Below are 27,592 nucleotides of genomic sequence, written 5' to 3'. Positions count from 1 at the left end.
AACGAGTACATTTCCGGGGTTCTTTGCGAAAAGAAATAGGTATATCAGGTAGTGGTGCACCAGGATGATCATAAACGGGTGTATCAGAGGTTGTCGGATCGGATAAGGATGTATTAGTGAGAGGTGTGGATTGCTCGGATGTAGACGGAGTATCTGAGGGTATGTCGGGGTCGTGGCCTGGATGTGAATCAAGCGTCGCTGATGTTTGACCCTTACCTCGCCTAGCATACGTGAAAAGCAGTGGCGGAGTATCTATCGGTGGGTCAGAATCAGTAGAGATTGGATCGGTAGAGGGAATCGACACAGGAATGATGGGGAGGAAGGGAGATGTGGGTATATCGAGGTCAGGAAACGGGTCAGAAACAGGAGTGGAACACTCGGGAAAGTAAGGACATGACTCATTAAAAGTGACATCGGCACTAGTAAAGTATCGGTGAAGAGATGGGCTATAGCACCGATACCCCTTTTGAACCCGTGAGTAACCAACAAAGATACAACGAAGGTCTCGGGGATCAAGTTTGATTGTTTTCGGACGATGGTCATGAACATAGGCAACGCAACCAAAGACTTTAGGTGCGAGAGGAAATGGAGTACCGTTGGGACATAGTACAGAAAACGGTGTTTTACCATGAAGAACGGGTGTGGGCATGCGGTTAATCAGATATGCAGCCGTGAGAACAGCATCTCCCCAAAAACGATGAGGAACACGTGATTGGATCATGATTGTGCGAGCAACATCCAATAGGTGACGAGTTTTGCGTTTGGACACACCATTTTGTTGAGATGTGTATGCACATGATGGTTCATGAATAATGCCGTTGTTTTTTAAGTATGAAGAAAAGTTGGTGGAAAAATATTCTTTAGCATTATCAGATCGGAAAGTTTTAATGGTGGTGTTAAATTGGTTTTGAACATAAGCATTAAATTCTCGAAATATAGAAAAAACCTCACTACGAGATTTCATCAAATAAATCCAAGTGGTGCGAGAATAGTCATCAATAAAGCTAATAAAATATTCAAAACCCAATGTAGATTTGGTAGGGCAAGGACCCCATACATCAGAATGCAAAAGTTCACAACAAAAACTGACTCGATTAGACACTCTAGGGGGATAGAGACGCCTGGTATGTTTACCAAGTTGACACGACTCACAATGAAAATTAAAAGACGAAAGTGGTAAATCTGGTCGCATTTGCCTCATAACCGCTGTAGAGGGATGACCTAACCGACAGTGGTCCTACTTGACTGAAGCATTTGCTGTAGAACATGTAGGACCTGACGGGAAGGTTAAGCGGTAGAGGCCTCCAGATTCAAAACCTGTGCCAATCAAAAAGTTCGTCCCTAGTTCCTGAAAGATACAGTGAGTAGGATAAAATTTAGTGGAGCAATTGTGTTGTTTAGTAAGTTGGCTTACCGAACAAAGGTTATCGGAAAATTTAGGAACATATAGAATAGACGAGAGGTTTAGGTTGGACGAGGTGTTAATGGATCCAACCCCCAGTACATGACAGGAAGACCCATCAGCCAGTCGAACAGGTTGGTGAGAAACTTTATTAAGATCGGACAGAATACCCGAGTTCCCAGTCATGTGATAAGTGGCACCCGAATCAATAATCCAAGATGAAGAAGGCTTAGGAAGCCTACCTGAATTGGCCGTATTGGCACATGGAGCAGGAGCAGGAGTCTGAGAAGCTAGAAGCTGCCGGAGACAACAGTAGTCTTTTTCGATAACTATGTAGGTGGGAGTGGCGGTTGGATCTGAAGTCTCACCAGTAGCAGCCAAACGAGCTTTGGGACGAGGGGGTGGCTGACTTCCAGGAGGGCGGTTCGGGCAGTCCCATTTCGTATGACCTGGTTCCTTGCAATAGTGACAAACAAGACCACCACCCCGTCCAATACCCTTTTTGTGGGTCATATGAGAACCTCGGCCAGTACCCCTACCAGTAGATGTATACATAGCCGATGTATCAGTAGGAGGTAGAGTTGCACCAGGACCATACATTTCCCGTAACAGATGAAAGGTTGATGCAACTGAAGATGTAGCAGCGGAGTTGCTCAACAGTAGGGGTCGGGCGCTTGAATAATTAGGTGATATCCCGGCAATGAAGGTCATGACATCCATCTTGGCGTTTCGCTCCTCCTGAATCTTCTAATCAGTAGTGGATGGAAACATAGTGCGAAGCTCATCTCGGGGTTTGCAAAATCGTGTGAAATAGTCGGTAAATGTAGAATCACCTTGCTCAGCCCGACCATAGGCTTGAACCACAGAATAAGCATGAGAGATAGACTCCTTAGCCGAAAAGGATGAAGAGAGGTGATCCCACATTTCTTTCCGGTAGAAAATTTTTTAGCAATAGTAAGGATTTGTGTATCCATAGCATTCCATAGGGCCATTAGGATTCCGCTATCATCAATTTTCCATTCTTTGGTAATCGGGTCCAGGGGTGGTTTAGTGTGATGGTCGTCTTTGTCCATACTTTCAAGACCCTTTTGGACAAAGAGACTCCACGAACCCCAATTTTTTGAGTCAAGTTTGACCGGAATGCGAAGAACAGCTGAATAATTAATAATACCCGAAACAATTTGATTTTCTGAAGCCTTTTTCTCAGCCATTGGATCTGATAGTTTCTTAACCGAACGAATACACACGCGAACTGAGACAGAAAACTAAAAGTTCCCGGATTGAAAAACTAACAACACAGGGTGGTGCGGAAGCTATAAAATAAGTAACCTGGAAAAATACTGCGACCGGAGGATGGAGCACGCGCCGTCACGTGGCGGCGCGTGGGCGGCAGTGGCGTCGAGGCGGTGGCGCGTGAGGGTGCGTCCGGCGTCGGTTGGACGTCGAATTTTCAGGGAGGGTGAATCGGGATATTGTGAGTACAATGGTGGCGGCGGTGAGTTGTAAAAGTCTGCCGAAAAAAGATTTGTTTCGGACAGCAGCTCAAACAGTGACTTGGAACTTTTAAACAGATCTGAACTTGAACAGATCTTAGAACAGAAGTCAGGACGGGAACCGGGATTCAGGTTTGTACCGAGAGCCTTGGCTCTGATACCATGTAAAGAATAAGATGGTTGTAGTGAAAGTAATATTTATTATTTGAAGGTGTGAATAATACAATGGGAGAACCACCTATATATACACAAGTAAAACCCTAACTACAACCCACAAAGGGCCCATGGGCTTTAGCAAACAACATAGGCTAAAACCCTAATTAAAACAACTAGTAATACATTTAACAAGAAACGTCCAACAATGGCCCAGGTTGTGGCGGATCTTGAATCGATCCTAGCCTTACACGAGAAAACCAACAAGACGTTACTGCCTATGGACACAAAAATATTTGGTATAAAGGTACCTGCTTTTGGAATTTCATCTAGTAATGAAAACTCATGTATTAATTTCGGTTCGTTTTGTCACATTATATATGATTAGCTACAGGCTACAAACAGTGCTGTCGTTAATTTCCCTCTGATATATCCGCTTCTAACAAGTTATATGTTGAACTTGTAGTTGTAGGTAGCATTTCAAAATCCCTGGAGTCATATCTCTATACTGTTGGAGGGGAAAACCGAATATTGCGCCAATTTGATTTTAAAACTATTAATATTGCAACTGAAAAGTTCTCTAGATCGAATGCAATTTCAAGGAGCCTAGTTTATGGTCTCATGCACAAGGTATCCATATAATCAGATATATAATTAGATTGGATTTGGGTTTGCCCTTAATTTGTTTGCTGGAATGGTAACTTATTTTTTCTTAATTAATTTTTTTTTTTTGTGAATTAACCAAATATTCAACTAAAAAAAGGATCCAACTACAATAGAGAGGCAGATAAGTGGGCTACAAGCTGCGCCGCCATTAGTTAAGGGAAAACTGGAAAATGGTCAAGATATAACAGTTGTCGGGCCATATCCTCATGAACAATATGACTGTTGTACAAATCAAGTGTCTATACTTGTAAAGGTTGAACATCCGAATTTGGCTCAGTTATCTGGATGGTGCATTGAACAATCAAACGTGTACCTCATCTATGATATCCCACATAATTACGCCACTTTGGAACATGTGTTACATGGTAAAACTTCAGTTTAAAATGTACTCGTGATGGAGTTCAATAACAAGCATTCTGTTTAATGTTAACATTTATTTGATCCAAAATTATAATTCTTTTTTAAAACATGTGTACTGTGATCTGTCTTTGTAGATCACAACCGTGTTCCCTTTGACTGGGATGAGCGCTACAAAATATTACTAGTTGTTGCTCGGGTACTTCTTTACCTTCATAAGCATGCTCCAATTAGGGTCTTATATTGTGATGTCAAAGCTAGGAACATTCTGTTAGATGAAGGTTTGAACCCGAAACTGCATGGTTTTTACTTTGCAGTGTCCACAGCAATCAACGAGACAGATTGCATCGACAATAATAATATCTTTGGGACCAAGTAAAGCACATACCTCTTCACCAAAGAACCATTACCTAGTACTCTAGGAGAGAGGTCTAATAGACTAATACCTTCATTGTATATGTGATAGGGGAATTTTAGCACCAGAGTATGCAATGCATGGTCATCTGTCAACTAAGACTGATGTCTTTGATTTCGGCATGTTAGTTTTGGAAACTATATCAGGGTGTAGTGTGCCTTTCTACAGGATCAAATCCGCGGAGATGTTTCCTGATTATGACTATGTAAGTATGATTAGATTGGATCACAATAGACTTGTGCTTGAATAAGTTATCTTCCCTTCAATAGATGATACCCTACTTTGCCTATACTTTTTAAAAAATAATTAACATATATTTTGATATCAATCTATGGACTTTCACTGCATTTGCACATAAATCTTTGGACTGCTTTTTTGTATTATTCAATCTCATAACTTGGAAAACTCAACAAAGAGGTTAATGCACTTTAGCTTTAAAAATTTGACCAAAAAAATCATGACTAAAGTCTCCAAACTTCTTAAAATGACCATTTTCCTTTAATATTTAAAAGCCAATTATAAGTTTCTTCTGACATACCATTGTTTTTAGTAGGATTGTGGAACTATGGACAGTGGCGGATCCAGGAATTTTTTTTAGGTGGTTCCCTCTTAATTTATAAGGTGGTTCCTACGCGTCTTCTATATATCCGTACACTATTATTTCGAAACTCGGGTGGTTCCGGGGAACCACCCGTTTGTATGCTGGATCCGCCAATGACTATGGATACTGATAAGTTTGTTGAATTAATGCAGAAATGGATAAACTTGGTGGATGGAACATATTCAAACATAATTGATAGCAGAATTTCTTATGATTCAGGATCCATTAAAAGATTTATCCACATTGGGTTGTGGTGTATTCAAACTGAAGCTACAAATAGGCCAACAATGGAGGATGTTGTTGGCATGGTTCTTGACATCACATCTATCCATCTCCCTAGCTCATATACATCATTTATGTGCTAGTGATATTGTAACTGGACGGTGCGTTTTTACTGTACGTGACCATTTGGTAACATGATTTGAAGTACTAAAAGATGGACTTTTAATGCATAAAAGTGGAAAAATATATTGTTCAATTTGTAATTCTAACTATTCCCATATACTGCTAACAAAGAATATGATTATTTTAAGAGAAAAATAGAGAGTGGTGCCATTTTGTGGGGTGGGGATGGGTGGCCACTTAAGGCTTGTTCTGACATGTTATAATTTTAAAATAATAACCTTTAAACAATTTACAATTAAACTTACTACACTTTTCTTAAAACCACTAATTATGTTCAATTAAAAACCAAAAAATAACAAACATAGCTGAATAGTCCAACTATCCAATGCACATTTGATCCATTAAACAAAATAATTCATTAAACACTAGGGTATGTTTGGTAAAACTAGCTGGTGGTTGGAAGCTGTTAGCTATGACTTTTTACTTTTTTAGAAATATTTGTGTATTTGGCAGAGTAGCTTGAGTTTTTAATAAAACTAGCTGGGTGCTCGAGTAGTGCACTATTCTAATCCGGAACCTATTTTGACCCGACCCCTTTCGACTCAAAACCGTACCAACACGAACCGAACTAAATTAGTCATTTTTGCATCGACTCGTTCCAACCCTAATTTGGTCTTACACATGCCGGAGCTTGCCTGGCTCGACTTGTTGTCTATCCTGACCAGTAATCACATAATATGCTAATTTTTTTAAGTTAAAGATTTATAACAATATCATACTCAAATTAAACATAATAAAATGCTCGTTTTTATAATGCACTTTTAAAAAAATATATTAACGTGTCAAAAAGTTATGACCTATTAAAAAGTCATGGGGTAGTTGGTTTTGAATAAAGGTTAAGGGTATGTTTGGCAAAACTAGCTGGTGGCTGTTAGCTGTAAGCTGGAATCTGAAGGCTGGAAGCTGGTAGCTGAAGGCTGTTAGCTGTAGCTTTTAAAATTTATTTAGGTGTTTGGCAGAGTAGCAGAAACTTTTAATAAAACTAGCTGGATGCCCGCGTGGCGTGGCGGAATGGGCGCACAACCTAACATCAACCACATAATCAGTGTCGGTACATAATTCACCTGATGAAAGTGCATACATAACCTGAATGTAGACGTGTAATTCATGGGAATGCGGTAAGCGTGTAACTTATGGCGAAAATCAAGAAACAAAGCTGAAATATACAGTAATTTCAAATAGATAATTTTTTAAACCAACCTATTTTGATACAAATCCCTCTCTGAACAGGCATTGTTCTAATCTGAAGCATGTTCTTACCCGACTCCTTTCGACTCAAAAGCGTACCGACACGAACCGAACTAATTTAACCATTTTTGTATCGACTCGTTCTGGCCCTAATTTGGTCTTACACATGACTCAAGTTCATCTTACTCGACTCCTAATTTGGTCTTACACATCACTCGAGCTCACCTGACTCGACCTGTTACCGATCCTAACCGATAATCACGTGGTATGTTAATTTTTTAAAGTTAAAGAAGTATAACAATATCATACTCAAGTTAAAGAGAATAAAATGCTCGTTTTTATGATGTAATTTGTTTAAAAATTATTAACGTGTGAAAGAGTTATGGCTCCTAAAAAAGTCGTGAGGTAGTTAGTTTTGAATAAGGGTTGAATGTGTAAATATTATATAAATTAACAAAAGTTGATAGAAGTTCAAGACCAAACTTGTAAATTCAAATGTAAAAGCTTGTAGCTAGCTTTTTCTCAAACGCTACCAATACTAGCGTTCAAATATGGAGTTTTTTTCTACCAATCTAAAGCTTGAAGCTACTTCAACCAGACAAAGCTTTTTAATAAATATGAGCTTTTTCTTAAAAGCTTAAATCTCTTAAAAGCTCTCAAAAACTTCTTGCCAAACATACCCTAAGCATGTAATTATTATATAAATTAACAAAAGGTGATGAAAATTCAAGTATCAAAATTATAAAATTATAAATCTTAAAAGCTTGTATTTTTTCGTTACTAGTTGGAGCAATCAAACAAATTTTTTTATTAAATATAAGTTTTTTTAAAAAGCTTTTAGCTAAATGCTTTTAAAAACTCTTGCAAAACATACCCTAAATAGCATATCGATACACTTGCGGTGGGTGAACAATTGAATATCGCAAGGCTTTATTGCTTCAAATTGATATTGTCGATCATATGGCTTGATTGCTCATTTGCTTAAATAACGAACATAACTCAACAAAAACTTAAATTGTATTAAAGATATCTATTTTTAGAATTCTTCAATTTATGTAACTTCTTTTAATAAAATTTTGTTTTAAAAAAAACACTGACGATTTTCTTGTGTATTAGATCATCGAACTCCTCAAATTTAAAAAACCTCATTGTCCGGCTCTAATCGGACTAGACTATTTTTTCTTAATCGAGCCCACACGAATACATGTCGTTAAAGTGTTGGTTTGTACGGAAGTTCTGGAAGATGATAAAAGATGATTTATGCATAACAGCATAAGATACATATGCGCCATCTCCACTTTGGTGGGTGAGAGGTCCAGGGTTCGACTCCTGGCAACGGGGGTATAATGTAAATAGTAGAAGGAAAGCTTTAATATTAAAAAAAAATGCGTAATTTGTTCACCTCATAAATTTGATACGATGCTCGCCACCGTCTGCCACCGCTACATCACTCCATTCTCCGGCATCCGCATCCGCACGCCACCGTCACTAACTCCATTCGCCTACCCTAACTCCTCACTTCACCGACCACTTCGCTTCAAACCTTATTGCACTAACAAATCACAGCTTCCAGAAGTCATCGATTCCAATTCAGGTATACTTGACATTATTATAAGGTTTCTAATCACATTATTATATTTTGTTTATTTTGGGTTTTATTGACAGATAATGATAATTTAGAGACGGAAGAGGATATTGATAATATTAATATTAATAATGAAAACGACGACGTTGGATGGCTACCTGCATTTCCTCATGTTCTACTTGCTTCCATGTCCAATTTCCTTTTCGGTTTTCACATAGGGTATGTTAATTAATTAATTGCTATTTTATTTATTTATTTATCAACATTACATGATGAAACTGTGTGATAACTTCAATTCTAGGGCAATAGTTTCAAATACCAAATCTGTTTTTGAATTGCAACTAGTTAATGAAACTGAATGGTTGGTATCGGTTAAGTTCGTTATGGTATTGGCGCGAAACCAAAAATGTGAAGTAATATACGCCCAAAATAGTATGGGTGGTTGCATAGCTTATGATACAATGAAATAAACGCCCAAAAAAGTATTGACGCTCGGAGAAGTTATGATACAAAAAAATACTCCCTCCGTCTCATTACAAATGTTCACTTTCAAAATTTATTAGCCAATTTCCAAATTTACCCTTAAACACACACAGCTAACATTAATAAACAATATTGATGGACCCAATTTCCAAGGGCATTATTGTCATTTGGTAAGCAAAGAAAACAATAATTTTATCTACCTTAAACTTTGTGTTTTTCAAACTAAGACACTTTGACCGGGACGGAGTTTTATATTAACGCTCGAAATAGTATCGCGCTTATATATATGATACAAAAGTAAGTGTTTAGAATAGTATCAACACTCGTATAGCTTATCATACAAAAAAATAAACGCCAAAAATTGTATTGGCAATCATATAGCTTATGATTAAAAAAATAACGTATTTAAAAAAAGTAAACGTCCAATATGGTGTCGGCACTTGTATAGCTTAAAAAAATAACATTTTTAAGAAAGTAAGCGCCCAAAAATATTGGCACTCGTATAGCTTATGATACAAAAAAATACATATATAATAAAAGTAAATGCCAAAAATAGTGCCGGCACTCATATAGCTTAAATTAATAACATATTAAAAAAAGTAAACGCCCAAAAATATCGCACTCGTATATATGATACAAAAGATAAATGTTCTTAACAGTATCGGCACTCGTATAGCTTATGATACAAATAAATTTTTGCTGACGTGGCACACCCATAGGCTGCCACGTGGACTAATGGGAGTATTGTGCTTGCACCGACATTACATTTTAAGTCTTAAAAGTATAATTCCAGGGCAAACTTTTGAATAAATTTGTGTGATGCAGTGTGATGAATGGACCTATATTATCTATTGCAAAAGAGCTAGGGTTTGAAGGCAATTCGATACTCGAAGGGCTTGTGGTGAGCATATTTATTGCAGGTGCTTTTCTAGGAAGTGCAGGTGCAGGCTTTCTGGTTGATAAAATTGGTTATAGGAGAACGCTTCAGGTTGACACATTACCGCTGATTCTTGGTGCTATTTTAAGGTACTTTTGGCTGGATAGAAATCATATCACTCACTTTGTAATAACAAATTAGTCACCAAATTTCAGTCAATCTTACAGTTAAAATGATCTTTTTGACAGTGCACAAGCCGACTCTTTGGATCAATTATTGTGGGGACGATTTTTTGTTGGTCTTGGTATTGGAGCAAATGCGGTTCTTGTCCCTATTTATATATCAGAGGTATACTTATTGGTGTTCCTTTGCAATGAATCATTGGAGACGTTATTTAGTGTCTATTGTTAATATATAAGAAGCATCTTCACTTATATATCTTATTTACACTTATAGTATGCCATTATGTTAATAGATAATAACATACACTTTTTTTTTTCAGGTGGCTCCAACAAAATACAGGGGTTCATTGGGGAGCTTGTGTCAGATTGGCACATGTACTGGAATTATAGCATCACTTTGTTTAGGAGTTTTTTCAGAAACTGATCCGCATTGGTACATGCTTACATGGAATTGACTTATTTGTTAATTATTATTATTATTGGTAAATATATTTTATACAGGTTATTGAACTTTGGACAGGTGGAGAACAATGCTCTATATTGCAAGTGTGCCTGGTTTTATTATAGCATTTGGTATGCAGTTTGCTGTAGACAGTCCCCGCTGGCTATGCAAAGTAGGATTCCAACAACTTTTATATCTTTTCCATCGCCAAATTTTATAACTTTTTAGCATAAAATATTTTAAGAATTTTATATTCATTGATTATGAAGGCTGGAAAACTTGATGAAGCTAAAGAGGTTATCTCTAACCTGTGGGGCCCATCTCAAGTTGCTAAAAGCATTGAAGAATTTCAATCTGTTCTTAACAATGACGGTGGCGATTTGGAAAGCAGTTGGTCAGAGCTTCTAGAAGAACCACATTCTAGAGGTATTATTATTTGTTAATGACCATGAAATAAAATTAAAATTCACATGATTTGTCTTCAATTGTTTGTAGTTGCTTTCATTGGAGGTGCTCTATTTGTACTGCAACAATTTGCTGGCATCAATGCAGTTCTTTATTTTTCCTCGCTGACTTTCAAAGATGCTGGAGTTACAAACGGTGCATTGGCAAGCTTGTATGTCGGACTTACCAATTTTGCAGGTTAATTATGTTATTTAACTACATAATTTGATCACACATGCATGGATCCAACTTCAACTAATTTTATTTATGGCTTACAGGTGCACTTTGCGCTTTATATTTGCTTGATAGGCAAGGAAGGCAGAAGCTTATAATTGGAAGTTATCTGGGAATGGTAAATTATTTTCGTAAACATTGTATAATCTTTTATTTGTTTATTTTTTTATTTTTATTTTTTTTTAAATTTGAAATTTCTTATATTAAATAAAAGGATCCAGTTACATTTATTATTTTTTATTTTTTTTTAATTTGAAATTTCATATATTAAATAAAAGGATCCAATTACATGTACAGGCAATGTCAATGTTTCTTGTTGCATATGCTATCAGTTTTCCTATGGATGAAGAGCTTCGTAACAACTTGTCTATTCTCGGGACCATATTGTAAGCTGAACCTTCAATATTTAAAATCATCACACTTATATAGTTTATTTGGAAATAGTAATATTAATATATAGGGTGTCTCTGATATTATAAAATATGTGTTTATGTAAGGTATATGCTGACTTTTGCAATTGGAGCCGGTCCAGTAACCGGTGTTATCATACCCGAGCTTAGCAGCAGCAGGACACGCGGGAAGATCATGAGCTTCAGTTTTTCAGTTCACTGGGTGTGTAATTTCGTGGTTGGGCTATTCTTCCTTGAGTTGACTGAGAAATTTGGTGTTGCGCCGGTGTATGGGAGCTTTGGTGTGGTTTCTATATTGGCAGCGATATTCTCTTATACTTTCTTAGTTGAAACTAAAGGGCGGTCTCTTGAAGAAATCGAGCTGTCATTAAACTCGAATTTTGTAAAACGTGATTAGGGTAAGTTTTCTTAATTTAGGTCCATGGAACCAAAATAGCGTGTGTATAGTTCAGTGTATAAGATACAAGATAGTTTTGATTTCACATTCATTTGTGTAGTTGTGTATATAAACAATAAAGCCTGTTGTGTAGGTTGTACAAGGGATCTCTTATTATTTATGTTGAATTCCGACACATATGTTGTACTGAGCTGTTATTTATGTTCAATTATAGTTCTATATTTAGTAAATGGAATTTGTGATATCTTCTTATATTATATGAGGTGGAGTCAACATTCAACAACATATGTTAGAATCTCCCTTAAAGATGATTTGGTTGTAGAGGCACCGTGTTGCGACAAACAGGTCGCTGCAGTGCTGAATTTGTGATTATTTTGTGCTCCAGGAGTCGATAAGGACACTGCAATGCTGTGACCCGACTCCGTTGTGAAAGTACGTTTGTAGTTTGTGTTGAGTAAAGCAACACAAAGCAAATGAGGGTACTGAATGTTCTAACTTTAAGTGTCTTGTATATGGGCCGGCATCATCTAAAGGGACACTGCTTACACATTATCCAAACACCACATGAGCCGTTTGACAAGGGAAGAATCGTCATATGGGTTGTATGAGGTTGAAAATAGTCATATGGGTCGTACGAGATGCAAATTATATGGTCTATACGATGTGTTTGACTGACAAAGAAATGACTTGGTGACTATTGATTGTATGATGTGAAAAATGGTCATATGGGTTGTATGGGATGCAAATCATATAGTGCATACTGATTGTATGATGTGACTGGCTCTGACATGCATGTTTGATTTAACATCATATGGCCTGTATGATATTATATGGCTCGTATGATGTGACATGCACACTGGTGTACACTTCTGTAGAAGTGTTTGTATAGCAGCCCTTTATATCTACGGTATTGGTTGGAACATTTATGAGTAGTTTGCACCAAGTACGACTGCGTTCTTTTATAATACGTATTGCTTTCTTTGGTTTCTGCCCTTTCATTGGCTACATGTTGTGCATGCAAGCAGTATTTAATCAAACATTTAGCCTAGAATTTCTTGAGCCTCTTATTTTCAAGTTTATTTGTTTTTTTTATCTTAATTTGATTTTGATTACTTTCTAAAAAAAAAGGTAACATATTATAGGTGATTAAGTTCATATTCCCTGTAGTGAACATATTATATGTCATTTTGGACTTTTTTTTTGTTTTTTTAGCAATCATCAATGCATACTCAAAAGGATCAAAGATGCATGTATCGTACTATCGTACTATAAATAGTTTTCTCATCTTACTAGAAGCCTTTTGTAATAAGTAGGGATGTAAATGAACCGTACTGAACCTGAGGAGACCTTATTTGTGTTTGTCCGTTAAGCTTTCATCGAACAAACGAACGGTCTATGAACACTATACTAAATGAAATTTTGTGCCCATGTTCGTTCATTAAGAAATTGAGCTTGTATGTGTTTGTCCGTGTCAAAAATGAAAATATGACTGGTTTGTTTCGGTTTTCGGCTAATTTTGGTTAACCGAGGGTACAAAAGACAAAAATGATAACTGATTTTCGGTTAATTTAGGTTCGGTTTTGGTTAATGGTTCTGTTATTGCTCACCCTTAGGTGTAAGTTCCGATACTCCCCTGTAGTCAGAGTTGTAAGCTCATATTGGAAAACAATAACAAAAGAAACATAAAAGAAAAGAACCATGATTATTCGCTTTGGTGTTTTGTTGATAAATGATAACTTAACTAACTAATTGTGGCTAAAACAGGAGCAACTTGCAAGATTGATTGAAGCAGAGGCGTCGCCCTTTACACAGTTTGTTAGTTGGTTATGGGGTGGATCTAGGTATTCTGGATTGTTATGTATGGCCTCATCGTCTACCATTTACTGTATCATGGAAGTTCTTCTGGATGCTTTCTCCGGTTAGTAATTTCTTGCTGTAGTTGAACATTGACTCTTACTAAGTTACTAGAATGACAATAATTATGAATTTTATGTAATGGCAGCTCAGTCACTTCCTCTATTTGAGGTAGCATTTACAAGATGTGTAATTATTTCAGTATCATCGTTTATGTGGTTAAGAAGAAGCGGAGAACCAATATTTGGACCTGCAAATGCTAGGAATCTTTTAGCTTCAAGGGCTGTTACTGGATGTGTATCTTTGTTAGCTTTCATTTACTGGTAAGTCATCCTTTTGAGCCATCTAGAGTTGAATTATTAACCCTTAATAATTGCTCGCGCTACGAATTTGTGTTCTTAGTATCGGATCATTAATGCTTTTTGGCATTTATGGTGCACATTCAAATCTGAAATCTATATGCATTTGGTTAAATTTTCTTTGTTATCTGTTTTGTGATAGAATCATTTTTTAGTATCTTGCCGTTTATGTTTTCTGGATTTTTTGCAAATCAAATCAGACTTCTAGTTGTGAGTTTATCTGAGTGGATATAAGGGCATAGTTGCTAGCCAAGTCAGACCAAACCATAGAAAATCGGCTGGTTCAGCTGGTTTGAGGTTTATGCGGTTCAATCCATGGTTTATGTTTTGAAAAACAAGTTTAATGGTTCAGCCAACGGTTTCGAACTTAGAACCGGATGTTTAACTTTTTGTTATTAATATTATTTTTGGAATATGCATTGTGTTGATGCATTATATTCATATACCATCATTGTCTTTAGAAAAAGGTTGATACAAACTGTCATTATTTGGTTTTTGTTGTCTTTTGCCAACTAGCCCGTTATAAGTTTGTACAAGGTTTATTTCCTGTGTATTGAGGGTTTCGCCTCCATTGTAATTATAAAATTCAGATATATTATTATTCCAGTGTTTTCTACACAAACTAACAAACTTGAAATAAAGTAGTCCAAATCACCAGATTGACCTATTTTGGCCAGTCTGGTCGACCCAACCTATTCAGTCGATTTGGTTTGCCATATTTTGAAGCCGTTGTTAGCGGTTCGGCCCAGTTTTTTTGTCAAAACCGTTGTTAGTGATTTGTTCTGCTTCAGTATGGTAAAACCTTTTACAGTACCCTTATGACTACCGAGAAGCCATTTGTTTTTTCTGCTCATGTTTATGGTATCATGTCAATTTAACCATAAACTAAAAGAGAGTAAATTGCATTCTTCTGTGAGAAAAATTACACGTGTTAATTTTCTTACGTATTAAATTCTTATACTCTTTTCAAGGATAACCGGATAAGCACATCATGCTTTTTTAAGTGCTCCTCCAACTATTAATGATTGATTCTGAAACAGAATTGTTTTTTTTTTTTGCGTTATTGTTTACCAATTAAACCGTGTTATCGAATCAAATGGCATTTACTTTATATGCTTTTTGTAGTGGCTATTAACTCCTCATAGAGATTTTAATATTATATCTGCCTTGTCGTTGCCTAAGGTTGTCCCAAACATGTGTTTAAGCATTTGTTCAATACATCTGTTGGAAATTAATTGGATCGAGTATCACTGACAAACAACTGGTTTCTGACCCCACTCTGGGTCAACTCATTCTATATTGCTATTGATCGAAAACCACACTTTACAAAGATGTTTTAACCCTCTATTGATACTAACACTTGACCCAAACGAATCCTAACTGAAATTTTTAATAAAACAACTAAACCAATAAGACTAAAAGTATGAACTAGATACTGATAATTATCTTGACCCGTAAGTTCATAACCTACAATATTAACCATGCTTCTCTTCTGCTCCGTTCTTATCGGATTATCCCAAAGACTTAGGCCTGTTTCACATATGAAATCAAGATTACATCCTTCATTTTGTCCCTTAATTTTTATGGTGAAACTTCTCTTTGCAGTATTCAGAGACTACCTATGTCTCAAGCTATGATATTAAGCTTTACAACTCCGTTAATGGCCTCAGTTGCAGCACGCTTCATTTTACATGAGAATTTGAAAATAACAGACATAGCAGGTACAATAACATCTCTACTTACGAAACATTTGATTCTGCTTAATACTTAATGCTTACCGATATCTGTTCTTCAGGTATTGCTTTCAGTTTCTTTGGGGTGCTCTTTCTACTTGGATCACCTACCAGCATAGAAGGTACAGAAGTGAGTTAATAACCAAAATGTATCAATATTATAGGTCTTTTAACAGCTTTTGTATTATCATATGTGTTTATATTTTCTGTGCAGGGGTATCAGTGGAACCTAAATTAGGTCAAGGGGTGCATGTTTTTGCAGTTTTGATTGGTTTAGTGTCATCATTAGCTGGTGGAGTTAGTTATTGCTTTTTAAGGGCTGCAGCTAAGACTTCTGACCAACCTGTGTAAGTATGGCTTCTCATTTTACTGTTTGTCAATATTATTTTACCAAGTTAAATATATATATATATATTTCATTTTGTTTCAGGGGTACAATATTTTCGTTTGGTCTACTCTCTACTGCTGCAGTGGCAATATGCATGATAAACCACCCAAGTAAGAGTAACTTGTTAACGCACGTATGTATGTGTTTCATATTCTATTTTTACTGCCATTTGACGCATGTATTTAATATTTTCTTTCAGGAATTTGTGCTGCCTAGCTTTTATTCGTTTGTTCTCATGACTTTTCTCAGCGTATTGGCATTTTTTGCTGAGGTAACATGCAATATCTACACATATATTATTGTGCTCATGCACGAGTTAAATTTAAATCTGAAAGAAATATAATATTATGCTGCAGTTATTTCTGGCACATGGGCTTCAGCTTGAGAAAACCGGCAAAGTTGCAAATATTCAATACCTTGAGGTAACGTCACTTGTTTATATGAATTCGGTTTTTGTTTGTAAGTACACGACTATGTTTATTTTCATAGTATTGCGGATTGATTTGTATGATAATATGTTGGTTTCAGGTTGCATTATACCAGTTATGGGGCATGGGTTCATTGCGAGTGGCTCTCTCATTCGGTAAAGTTGTTGGATGTTTACTTGTTTTTGTTTCGGCTTGTTGTACCATGTATTTTGGACCAGAAAAAGAAATGGAGTAAGATGTGCAGAAATCAATGCGCACCCATTTCTGTTTTTGCGTTCCAAAATGCAATTTTGAAATTCAAATATTATATTTCGCATACTTAAGTTGGTTATATTGTTGTTTATGTTGGTCAAATGAAGGATCTAATATATCATTCATCTTAAGCTGTATATTAAGTTGAAACGTGATGTAGTTAATATGATTATGTAACTGATTTTGTTGAAAGTTATTAAAGTAACTCATGAAGGTTACTTTACTTGGGTCAAATAAATCTTCATCTTTGATGTTCTTTTGCTATTTGTTAGTTTGGTATTTGTAATTTGAGATTTGTATAATTTGATATTATTGTTTACTTATGTATGACATGCATAAAAATATAGGTGGTCAATAATTTTATATCAATAACAACAAGCAAACATAACATGGTTAGGAAAAATAAAATAACACATAAGGTAAAAACTAGTTCAATTAAAATCCAACAAACAAACATAACATGGTTCATTTATTAATAACACATAAGGTAAAAACTAAATGTGTCTTCAAATCCTGATAACCTTGCTAGTTTTATCTCTCTCCTTACGGGCTTTTTGACTTTCAAGACTTGAGCCAATAACATGTTTCTGCGTCAGATTCTAAAGCTGATGATTCTGACTTTCACCATTAAGCCAAATAAGTTGATTTTGCCATTCAGCACCAAATAGCCAATTTCCAAAAATACCAGTTTTTACCCTGAGCACCATAGCGACCTCTCTCTTGACAGGACATTGACACTCTAGTTGAGCTTGATCAGACATTGACACCATAGCGACCAGTTTTTACCCTGAGCACCACTGCGTTGACCATTGCCTTTGACTTAAGAGTTGACGTTGCCACTTTTAATCCATTCTAAACATTTTGAAAGTACAAATATGTTCTTGATAAGCTAATGTCTCAATCTTATTCTTTCTTGGCTCAGCTAAAGTTTGGACCTCCAACAAAATAGTTTTAGCCTAATGAAAGCACCAAAGACTGTTGTTTACAACAAACTCTACACTTATCAACATGCGCTCTTTAAAAACTTCAATCGGGGGTGAAGGCTGCATTGATTACTTCATCATACAGGCAGCAGAAAGAACAAAAACAAAATAATTAACAATTTGTTGAGATTTAGAAAAATTATTCTCATTCTATCAAACAGGAACCCGAAAGAATGAAAACGAATCATTTAACAAAGGTGTATGTAGAAAAAAAATGTCATTCGTACAAACCCAAAGAAGTCTGCGCCTCGAGAACAAGAAAGCAAAGCTCACTTATAAATTTTTTTCAAAGGACAAGCGAGAATACAAATGGTTCACAGTCTTTCCTTCTTTTTCCATTATAACTTCCAAAATATCTTAACAAAAAAAACAGCACGTTAACAATTGCACCAACAAATTTAAAGTTTTTGCATATATGAGTCACTTCTAATCATGGAGGTCTATGTACTTTCAGAATTTAAGTTAAATTACATGTAAAACTTGATTAAATACAAAACTACCACTATATAAAACTTGATTAAATACAAAACTACATGAACACACACACAAAAATGTTCATTTTAACGCTACATTAAAACTTTAGAAGTGTTACCATTCAATAGATATGTTCTGAAGTTAAACAAAAGTAATACTAACTTAACCTAAAACACGAAATTGATAGATCCCCACGATTAGAATTGGCTCATGTGTACAAAAGCACACTTCAAACTTATGCTCGAAGATAATGCATTTGTTATTGTTCTGATTTTGAGTTAAAATATAATAGAAAAGTTACAACGAAAAAAAAAGCATAAAGAATACTAACCACCGGTATCCAATCTTGCATTTTTAAAGAAATTTACAATAAAATTTCGAATTCTTGTTCTTGATACACCGACTACTTTAAGTACAAACCACTTCTCGCCAAACTGAAAATTCAAAAAAAGCTAACCAAGTAACAATAAACATATACGATTGTCAAATGTTACATTTTTCATTCTTTCGAGACATGTTCAAAATAAAAAAGAACATAAACACCATAATCACAAATATTTTATTGTCGACAAAAAAACCAATCACATTAAACCTAAGTTTTCCATTTTGTAAACATGTTTTTCAACAATTTTAAAATAAGAATTAAGAATCAAAGCCATATATAGTAATAAAATTCAAACTTTATAAAAAACTGATTTAAAATATTAGCCACAGCATGTATAGCCAAAACAAAACCTAAAAACCAGTAAAAGCATAAACAAATAGCTGCGGCTACAATTAAATATAGCTTATGAATTATGTTAACTACTGCCGGTTATATATCTAAACAGCACTTGACCGTCCATAAGCACAAAACATTTAAAAACCAAAAAAAAAACAATATTAATAATGTTTTTCTCACGGCCAATCCAAAGAGGTTATTGCATAAACTGCTACCTAAGGAGATAGGATGTGACAACGTCTTCTCCGGCAACGGTGGCTCAACCGATACATGCCGGAGAAGACTCTTTTTCCGACGATTTGTTATTGGAGTTTACGGGAACTGAGATCTCATTCCAATTTGTTTGTAAATAAATCGCCAATGAAGAAAAGAATATAATATATAATCTGATTAAAGGATTTGAATTTGAAATGATAAAGGAAAAAAGTAATCAAAAACCCTAATTTGAAGCAGAAGGTGGTTGAAGGTTGAACAATGGTAGGTGATGAGAGGGGTTTTATAAAGAACATGTACGGAATGGATCGTGAACCCTAATATTGAGAATCCGTGTTGGATTAATCGGCCCATATAAAACTCGGGTCCAACAAACATCAAATGACTACGAGAAACCACCCGTCTAAAGGTTCACTGGAGGTGAAACCCGGACGCCTCAAGATCGAACTGAAAATCATAAAGATCACAGTCTTCCTTCATTGGGTCACCCATGTCCCCTCCAAAGTGTTGTAAGTGGGTATTGAAGATGGGTGTCCATTGAGAAACTTATGCTTCCTAGTTCCTGCCACTACACCACATTGGAAATGACATATCATCCCGCCCTACTTGCGGTGTGCACATATAATGTGTATATGTGTGAACCCTCGGGTGGACAAAATAGAAATTGCACTAATTTTGACGTTATTTTACTAATCTTGTGAAAATAACGGTAAAAGTGGCGGAAGGTTAATTAGGCATCATGAGGTGGCGCTGATAGCCGAAAGATAAGGATACATGCACCAATTAGTCGGTGTCCCGATGATTGAGTGTTATGTGTTTTATGTCCAAGGCTTGACGCAAAACTACCATCGAGTCGGCGGTCTCACTAGAAGCAGCCTCTCTATCTCTATGGGGTATAAGTAAGGTTGTCTACACCTTATCCTTCTCAAACCCTACCATAGCTTTGTTATTGGTGATATATAGTACGATGATTATGATGATGATGTATAGCCCATACAACTCGTATAGTCAGTCTTGAAAATTGTTGTTAAAGGACAAAAAGTTATCTCGTCTATGAAAGTTCAAATTGCCTCGTACAGATCATACAACTCGTATATGCCTCCGCTTGTATAGACCTTCTCGTATTAACTAGTCAATGAATACTAACAAAAAGCTACCAACTATACGAGTAGCATGAGCCATACGACTCGTACAGGTAAGTCAAGATGTCCGAACAACAATATGGATGTCTGAACATAAAAGGCCTTTTAAATGATACAATCATCGTATAAACACAACTACACAAAGTGTAAGTCAATGCTAGTAAAAACATTGGACGACTACAATTGTAAACTCCCTAATACTCCAAGGACTATACTACTATATTCCTGCATACACCAACACTCAATGGTAACTACTGCAGTTAAACTATTATTATTATTATTATTATTATTATTATTATTATTATTATTATTATTATTATTATTATTATTATTTTCAATTTTCAATTTTCAACGACCACTACGCAAGCAACTCCTTACCCAATTTCAAAATCCAGAAAGCCGGCCACCATCAACTCTCCGATCTGCAATAATAATAATAAGCATTAAGCATTATTATTATTATTATTAATAATATTCAAAATGACGTCAATTCAGGGAAGTGACGGTGGTTGGGTGGGAAAGAAGCCTCTCCGGCGACTCGGTGGTATGTCCGATGCACTCTCCATTGCCGCTGACCTTGGGTTCTCGGTTGCTCCTCCTCCTTCTCAGGTCAATTTTAATGCTTGTGATCTAACTATTGTTATTATTATTATTATTATTATTATTATTATTATTATTATTGTTTGGTGTGGTTTTATCTTTACTTTTGGATTTTCTAGGGTTTAGGTATTATGTGTGAATTGGGGATTGTTATTAATATTAGCTATTTTGTCATTAAGCATAATTGCATTAGATTGTGAGAAATTGCTATTGCACCTTGATTCATTCAAAAAACTTTGTTTTTTATTTTTTTTGTAAAATAAAATTGATTTCTCAAAAGGATCTAATTACAATAGAGAGGCAGGTAAGCGGGAAACAAGCTGCACCGCAAATTAACCAAAATTTGACTTCATGAACTTGAAAGTTGTTGTGATACAGTGAATGTATCTTTTGGCTGCTTTTTGATGTACTTCACTAGGACAATGCATGGACCGGAGCAAATGTGTCGAAATATTTAATGCCAAAAATATGCGCATAACCTTGACTACAAGCCTTGCTTACCCATCTAACCTCAGTTACCTTTATATATTGAGGTTTATATTGATATTCTCTCAAGTTACATCTTTTTCTATCGTAAACTACTGCATTGCATTTTTCAATTTGGGGTCTTCTAGAGCTTCCCGAATAGCAGTTCACATTTCTCAATATTGCATCTTTGATGTATTTCAGACTGATCATACGCTCTTTCATCAAACGGTGAGTTTGTTGGTTAAGAGTGCCTGTAATTAGGAATGAGCAAAACTGGTACCGGGACCAAATTGGTACCAAGTTTTGAGTTTTCGGTACGGGTATTTTCCGAATTTTGCCTTCAATACCGGTAGGTTCAGTACTGGTACCAAGAATTTGGGAAAATCGGTACCGGTAGCTGCTCATTTTTACTTGTAATTGACACATCATCCTCGGTTTCATCTAGCCTCGGTTTCCACTCTGTTTTTCGTGAAGTGCACATCTCTGCTGATAGTTCTAGTCTTAATAATCTAGGTGAAAGATTTTATAACCCTTCGAAACTGCTCTGTAAATGAGATCTCAAAGCAGAGTGCATTGATTAACAAATTCCTGAAAACAGGACTACCATTTTGAATACAGACTATTTAATAAAATGCATATATTTCAACAAAGTAGAAACATGGACTGTTGCATAGTTAGCAGCATATGCATAATTTCCAAAGCATGAACTATTCCATTTGGTGAGAAATACAATGTGGTCTGTCAAATCATAGTGTTACGGTGGTTAGACATTTGATAGAAATTATGTACATGATGGTGGTTTGTCATTTAATTTTGTTACCAATGGTCTCTTATATTATCAAATAGACTCCTCACTTTTGCCATTGACTTTATCCTACCTTCTTTACTTTTTTAGGAAGACTTGCAGAATTTATCAGCTGGTGGTGAAAAAGGTGATGACTTGATACGAGTCTTGAGGGAACTAACCTCTGTACAAAGAAAGATTGCAGATTTGCAGGTTGAACTTCAAGGCCGCAAGGTAAAGTTTTCAATTATCATATTATTGACCATGTTATTGTGTTCTTTCCGTTATCATATTATTTGTGATTCTTTTCAGGAAGATAAGAATGTTGCTCACTTGACACACGTGAGTGAAATGGAAAAGAAGATAGAAACTTTATCAAGAATCACTACTATACTAAAAGACGTTATCCAGAATAAGGTAATACAGATGGAGAGTTTTCCTAAACGAGTTCTCACGGTTACAAAAAATAACCTAGTTTTTTCTTCATTTAATTTGCAGGATCGAATAATATCCCGTCTTCAACAACCATATTCATTAGATTGTATTCCTGTGGAAGCAGAATATCAGGCTAGTTATCACAGTTTCAAAATCCAGTTTTTTATAAATTTTGCAACATTTGATAATCAATATAATAATATTTTTTCACATGGTATTTACAGAAACAATTTTCAGAACTATTAATGAAGGCTGCCGGTGATTATGGTCTTCTAACATCATCTGTGGCAGATTTTCAGTGGACTCAAAACTTTAACGAACCACCTACAGTATGGGGGGTACGTATAATTTTATATCAATAACAACTTACAAAACCGATGCCGTTAATCCAGCTGCAAATCACTATATTGTCTTTCTCATGATACAGGAGATGCTTCGGCCAATCCCTGTGGCGTTGGCATCATGCACGCGGTATTTTGAAGCAATGACTGCAATGAGAGAATCTTTTGCGACCCTTCAAAAGTTGCGGTTGGGATCTTCTGAATCTCAACTGAAAATGACAGGCGGTGGCTCGGATTGTGTGACTCCTCCGCCTTGGGGAAAAGAATCAAGTTTTGATGATTTGGCTTTAACAACCTCGACTGAGGATGGAAATAGTAGTGATAATTTAGATGGCATGAGCAACCGAAGGTTATCGTGGCCTTTGGGGAAGGCAAATGGTTTGTAACTGTTTTCGGGTTTTGTTTTATGATAATTTGATGTGGTCTTGTTTGGTGGTATTATAACTTCATTGTGTGCTTTGTGTATTTTTAGCGTGTTTGATGAGTGTATTGAGATATCTTTGATATATAAGAAGACTAAGTTTTTTTGGTGTATTGGTTTTTATTAATCTCAACTATCATTTTTTTGTCGATGCCGGTCCCAACTATTGAACTTGTTGCTAATGCTTCCACCTTTAATATATCCTATGCAGTCAATATCACCGATATATCTGTTATTGGTCCCTTGGTAGAACGGTCAAAATATCGGTTATAATATCGATACTGATAATATCGGCGATATTGATTGATATTTGACTAATATTGGACTCATATTTGACCGATATATCACCGATATTAGTACTATAAGTCTTTATTATCAATTTTTAGTGTTCAATGTTAATGTTTTAAGTCTTAATTAGTTTCTATTTCATACGATTGTTAGTGTTTTGTAAGTTGCAAAAGGTTAATTTGATAATAATAGGAGTAGAGGTGCACAAAAAGGTCGGATCCGAACCCGACCTGAAACCAGTTCCTACCCGTACTCGACCCGCGGGTAGGATCAGGTATGGGATTTCTCCCCGAAGCCGTACCCAAAACCGGAACTGGAAATACCCGCTGAAACCCCGAAAAAAACCTGAAGGAACCGGTCAAATATTTAATAAATACCCGATTTGTCTAGGTAGGGGAGTTTCTTGAATTATAAGTGTTAACTTGGTATGTATATGATTTTACATGATATTAAAATTACCATATCAAATTACCATATCTCAGTGTGATAACCGATAGCTCAGGTATTATTCCAATATTCGATAAATTTTCACATTAGGTGCTTAGATAATAGCGCAGCATTATTAGTTGTAGCTATGAATCTACTATTAATGTTTTTCACATAATGGCAACATTTTCATCAACTAACCATATGTAGTTTACCAATTTAAAATGATCATCTAACTAGCATGTAACACTTTGATTAAGTCAAAATTCAACAAGCGGTACCACAACTCAAAAAACCAGTAAATAAACATAACATTCTTAACGACGAAAAATTCTCTTTGCTTGAAAAACAAAAGTATCCGACAAAAACAAACAGACAAAATATCAAACCTAAGGTTCAAAACACAGGATCTCAACATCGACGTCATCATTCTAATTCATCCTCCTGATCAACTCATTGATGAAATCTTCACGGTTTCCAGCATCTCCACCTTCAACATAATGATTTCTCTTCTTTTTCAATCCACCCAACGGTGCCTTCAACTTGAATGGCCACAAGAAATTGTTGGCTTCTTTGAAATGTGGGCCAGCGGTCAAAATCTCGTGAATGAGATCTTCAACACAAATGATACCAAACTTACCAAGACCCTGTTGTTCAAAAAGATGGTTTAATAAAATTTATTTAAAAATATTGTTACAAAAAAGATGCAAGAAAATTGCAAACCTGTTCGACGATTGAGTTGTCGGTTAAGGGAATTCTTTGTTTGTTGAGTTTCCCGTATCCTCTCTTGTAGATCAACTCCTTCACGCTCTTCAAGTTAGGGTAACTGAAAAGAGACAGGTGTTTGGTTAATAATAAATATGAGAATGATGACTGAAAAGCTACTGTAAGTGTAGATATATATACCCGTAAGTAACGTATGGCTCAACCCTGTGTAGCATGTTCAATGTGGCCTTGTTCACTTTCAAGAACACACCATTGAAGATCTGGTTGATTAAAACAGAAAAAGACATTAGAACAAAAAAAATCTATATATTAAAAAAGTTAATAGAGCACGGTTTATAATGTCACAACAGCTTTAAAAAAACAACAGCGATAAAGAAACTAACAATAAATATAGTAGAACCCCAATAAAACATTTTGTTTTAAAAAAATTAACCCAAATCTACATAAAGTAATGAACCAACTTGACTTCTAGAAATCAATCAAACCCTAGTTATCGTTATGCTTAGGAGGCAATAACCATACAGAAAACAATAAATCCATTTGATAAAACATGATTTTCATCAAAAACTACAAAAAATATATCAGAGACTACCTTAACAACTTATACTTATAGAATGAATTAACAAATACACAATGAATACATTCATATTTAAACTGTTTTATAACATATTGCCAACAAACTATATTTGTGTTTAAACATTTGAGCAAAAAGCTCATTCCTTTACAAAATATTTTAATTCCAAAATGAAAACAACTCACTCGCAGTTATCAAAATGTTTTTTTTTAAACATGTTTACTTGACCAACAATTTCATAATAAACACCCAAACCAATGCACAAGAACACATGTAATTCTCTATAATCAAGCAAATCAAATAACCTGTCTGAGACGCAAGAGCTGCAAAATCTTCTTCGACTTTGGGTCCATAGCATTGATACTAAAAAAATCAAAATACAAAAAAAAAACAGATAAATAACTTCATAACACACATAAAACAAGATTACACTTAATGCAAAACCAATCATAACTCTAAAACTAAGCAGTCAATAGCAATGGTATCTCGGTTATCAATCCTCATGTGAAATATCAGTCGGATAATGTGTATCAACAATATCAGCGATATCGACCGACATTTCACCGATATTCCTGATATCGGTGTTTTAAGTCTTAATTACTTGCTACAATTGTTAGTGTTAAACTTATATATATATATATATATATAAACTCTGCATGATTTTAAAATTACCGATATCAGATATTTTTCAGCATTAACTGCTAAGCTATAAAAACTATAAATTGCAGCGGCACGTACCCTCGGATACGAATGATAAACAACATCTTAGCCTCCGGGTTGACATAAAACCCACCCTTCAACCTAGCCTCACGTTTGAGCTGAATCAACTCCTTCTCCTATATTATTATTATAACCAAACAATCACAAATCTCAAATCACCAATAACACAACAAATTAAAAAAAAAAAACAATAATAATAATAATAATAATACCTGGGCTTCATACTCCTTGGTGTATTGTTTGGCTCTGTTGAATATCAACTTCCTGTTAGCAGCATTCTTCTTCTTCAACTCTGCAGCCTCTTGGTTCTTAGCAAGGGCCCACTCTTCATTCCTCTTTTGCTTCTTCAACACTGACTCTGGTACAACTACTGATCCTGCCTTCTCAGCCATTGATTCAATCTAACACACACACATTTTATACAAAACCCATGTTTCAATTTCATACAATCACACATATTATTATTATTGTTCATAATAATTAGTGTTTGAAGAAGCTTACCTAAAGGAAGCGGCACTGGCGATGAAGATGGTGATGGAGGAACTAGGGTTTTGTAGTGTGTGTTTTAAAACCAGATGTGTGGATCTTGACTTGGGTTTGGGCTTGGTCCAATGGGCCTTGGATAAAAGTATGATCCAAATGGCCCTTTAACTTAATTCTAATAAATTTTTAGAAGCTAATTATTATTACATAGGGTTGTTCACGAGCCGAGCCGAGCCGAACCGAGCGGAGGCTTGCTCGTTGCTTGGCTCGTTTCCAACCGAACCGATCGAACGGCTGAAATTTGAACCGAGCGAAAACCGAAACGAGCCAAAATCGAATCGAGCATTTTTCGATCGAATATCGAGCGATTTCGAGCATTTTTTATTTCTTTTTCGCTTTAAAATTTTCAATAATAAACAAATTTGAAAGTTGTAAATAATATATTTTATAAATAAATTAGTAGTTTTTAGACAAACGTGTAATATGTTGTAAATTTTTATTAAAAATAAGTTTAAAGTAAGATATAATGATAATGTAAACAAACTTCTAGTATTCTAAATACTTGAATCGAACAAATAAAACAATAAAGTTGACGGAATATGAAAAATTCTAATGGGTAAAAATAATTGTAAACTTATATTTATTTGTTTTGTCTATATGTTTATATATTTTTCATATATAATTAAATATAAAATAAATTAAAAATATTCGAGCCGAACCGAACCGAGCAGGCCTTTGCTCGTTGCTTGGCTTGTTTACAAATCGAACCGAGCAGAGCGGCTCGTTTTCAATCGAGCGAAAAAACAAGCGAGCATTTTCCAAGCAATTTCTGAGCGAGCGGCGAGCGAGTTCGAGCGACGATCGGTTTGGACGACCCTATTATTACATCATGTGGTTTGGGCAAGTGGGCCTTGGCTAAAGCTCCAAAAGAGCTGATCCCGGGCCTCGGATAAATCCTGGTTCGTTCTTGAGGTCGAGCCTTGTATGAGAAGCTTGATAAAGTTCGTCGAACTTTAAAGAGCCATGTGAAATTGACACATTAAAT

The 27,592-nt window shown here is 35.6% G+C and overlaps 5 protein-coding genes across 5 annotated transcripts; 4 read left to right on the top strand and 1 right to left on the bottom strand.

Annotated features, from left to right (window-relative positions):
* The first annotated feature begins 3,247 nt into the window (after positions 1-3,247).
* LOC143581291 (cysteine-rich receptor-like protein kinase 44) lies at positions 3,248-5,452 on the top strand. Its single transcript, XM_077064119.1, has 6 exons — positions 3,248-3,395; positions 3,515-3,678; positions 3,812-4,079; positions 4,209-4,446; positions 4,538-4,691; positions 5,240-5,452. The coding sequence occupies exons 1-6, from the start codon at positions 3,257-3,259 to the stop codon at positions 5,450-5,452; spliced, it is 1,176 nt and encodes a 391-aa protein (XP_076920234.1). The 5' UTR covers positions 3,248-3,256.
* A 2,638-nt stretch (positions 5,453-8,090) lies between these two features.
* LOC143581285 (putative plastidic glucose transporter 1) lies at positions 8,091-11,957 on the top strand. Its single transcript, XM_077064113.1, has 11 exons — positions 8,091-8,274; positions 8,361-8,484; positions 9,574-9,774; positions 9,874-9,973; positions 10,128-10,240; positions 10,328-10,421; positions 10,519-10,675; positions 10,745-10,891; positions 10,972-11,045; positions 11,225-11,313; positions 11,425-11,957. The coding sequence occupies exons 1-11, from the start codon at positions 8,100-8,102 to the stop codon at positions 11,732-11,734; spliced, it is 1,584 nt and encodes a 527-aa protein (XP_076920228.1). The 5' UTR covers positions 8,091-8,099; the 3' UTR covers positions 11,735-11,957.
* Positions 11,958-13,298: 1,341 nt separating this feature from the next.
* Positions 13,299-16,800, top strand: LOC143581289 (putative membrane protein YMR253C). The gene is made up of 9 exons (XM_077064118.1): positions 13,299-13,652; positions 13,737-13,911; positions 15,553-15,668; positions 15,743-15,802; positions 15,895-16,027; positions 16,111-16,201; positions 16,268-16,339; positions 16,425-16,490; positions 16,597-16,800. The coding sequence occupies exons 1-9, from the start codon at positions 13,595-13,597 to the stop codon at positions 16,729-16,731; spliced, it is 906 nt and encodes a 301-aa protein (XP_076920233.1). The 5' UTR covers positions 13,299-13,594; the 3' UTR covers positions 16,732-16,800.
* A 3,894-nt stretch (positions 16,801-20,694) lies between these two features.
* LOC143581304 (AUGMIN subunit 2-like) lies at positions 20,695-23,388 on the top strand. Its single transcript, XM_077064127.1, has 6 exons — positions 20,695-20,890; positions 22,245-22,367; positions 22,446-22,550; positions 22,632-22,700; positions 22,793-22,906; positions 22,996-23,388. Exons 1-6 carry the CDS (start codon positions 20,762-20,764, stop codon positions 23,293-23,295), a joined length of 840 nt encoding a protein of 279 aa, XP_076920242.1. The 5' UTR covers positions 20,695-20,761; the 3' UTR covers positions 23,296-23,388.
* A 928-nt stretch (positions 23,389-24,316) lies between these two features.
* On the bottom strand, positions 24,317-26,476 carry LOC143581303 (large ribosomal subunit protein uL30w-like). Its single transcript, XM_077064126.1, has 6 exons — positions 26,277-26,476; positions 26,083-26,180; positions 25,650-25,707; positions 24,951-25,030; positions 24,768-24,870; positions 24,317-24,691 (listed from the first exon to the last, which is right to left on the bottom strand). Exons 1-6 carry the CDS (start codon positions 26,454-26,456, stop codon positions 24,476-24,478), a joined length of 735 nt encoding a protein of 244 aa, XP_076920241.1. The 5' UTR covers positions 26,457-26,476; the 3' UTR covers positions 24,317-24,475.
* Between the last annotated feature and the right edge of the window lie 1,116 nt (positions 26,477-27,592).

Source organism: Bidens hawaiensis, unplaced genomic scaffold, assembly GCF_021521415.1.
Source record: "Bidens hawaiensis isolate Kalapana, Puna unplaced genomic scaffold, B.hawaiensis_p1.1 tig00030851_1, whole genome shotgun sequence".
In the NCBI taxonomy this organism is placed as follows: Eukaryota; Viridiplantae; Streptophyta; class Magnoliopsida; order Asterales; family Asteraceae; genus Bidens; species Bidens hawaiensis.
The sequence above is the reverse complement of the archived record's forward strand: the minus strand, read 5'-3'. Positions and strand labels throughout refer to the sequence as shown.

Bases quoted from the DNA above. Each gene is read 5' to 3' on its own strand.
- LOC143581289 (XM_077064118.1), top strand. From the start codon at position 13,595: ATGGCCTCATCGTCTACCATTTACTGTATCATGGAAGTTCTTCTGGAT. The intron at 13,653-13,736 runs GTTAGTAATTTC...ATGTAATGGCAG, and splicing joins TCTTCTGGATGCTTTCTCCG to CTCAGTCACTTCCTCTATTT. The intron at 16,202-16,267 runs GTATGTATGTGT...ATTTTCTTTCAG, and splicing joins AGAGTAACTTGTTAACGCAC to GAATTTGTGCTGCCTAGCTT.
- LOC143581285 (XM_077064113.1), top strand. From the start codon at position 8,100: ATGCTCGCCACCGTCTGCCACCGCTACATCACTCCATTCTCCGGCATC. The intron at 9,974-10,127 runs GTATACTTATTG...TTTTTTTTTCAG, and splicing joins TCCCTATTTATATATCAGAG to GTGGCTCCAACAAAATACAG. The intron at 10,676-10,744 runs GTATTATTATTT...AATTGTTTGTAG, and splicing joins AGAAGAACCACATTCTAGAG to TTGCTTTCATTGGAGGTGCT.
- LOC143581291 (XM_077064119.1), top strand. From the start codon at position 3,257: ATGGCCCAGGTTGTGGCGGATCTTGAATCGATCCTAGCCTTACACGAG. The intron at 4,080-4,208 runs GTAAAACTTCAG...CTGTCTTTGTAG, and splicing joins TTTGGAACATGTGTTACATG to ATCACAACCGTGTTCCCTTT. The intron at 4,447-4,537 runs GTAAAGCACATA...TATATGTGATAG, and splicing joins AATAATATCTTTGGGACCAA to GGGAATTTTAGCACCAGAGT.
- LOC143581304 (XM_077064127.1), top strand. From the start codon at position 20,762: ATGACGTCAATTCAGGGAAGTGACGGTGGTTGGGTGGGAAAGAAGCCT. The intron at 22,368-22,445 runs GTAAAGTTTTCA...GATTCTTTTCAG, and splicing joins TTGAACTTCAAGGCCGCAAG to GAAGATAAGAATGTTGCTCA. The intron at 22,551-22,631 runs GTAATACAGATG...TTTAATTTGCAG, and splicing joins AAGACGTTATCCAGAATAAG to GATCGAATAATATCCCGTCT.
- LOC143581303 (XM_077064126.1), bottom strand. From the start codon at position 26,456: ATGGCTGAGAAGGCAGGATCAGTAGTTGTACCAGAGTCAGTGTTGAAG. The intron at 25,708-26,082 runs GTACGTGCCGCT...TGATTTTTTTAG, and splicing joins TTTATCATTCGTATCCGAGG to TATCAATGCTATGGACCCAA. The intron at 25,031-25,649 runs GTTATTTGATTT...TTAATCAACCAG, and splicing joins AGCTCTTGCGTCTCAGACAG to ATCTTCAATGGTGTGTTCTT.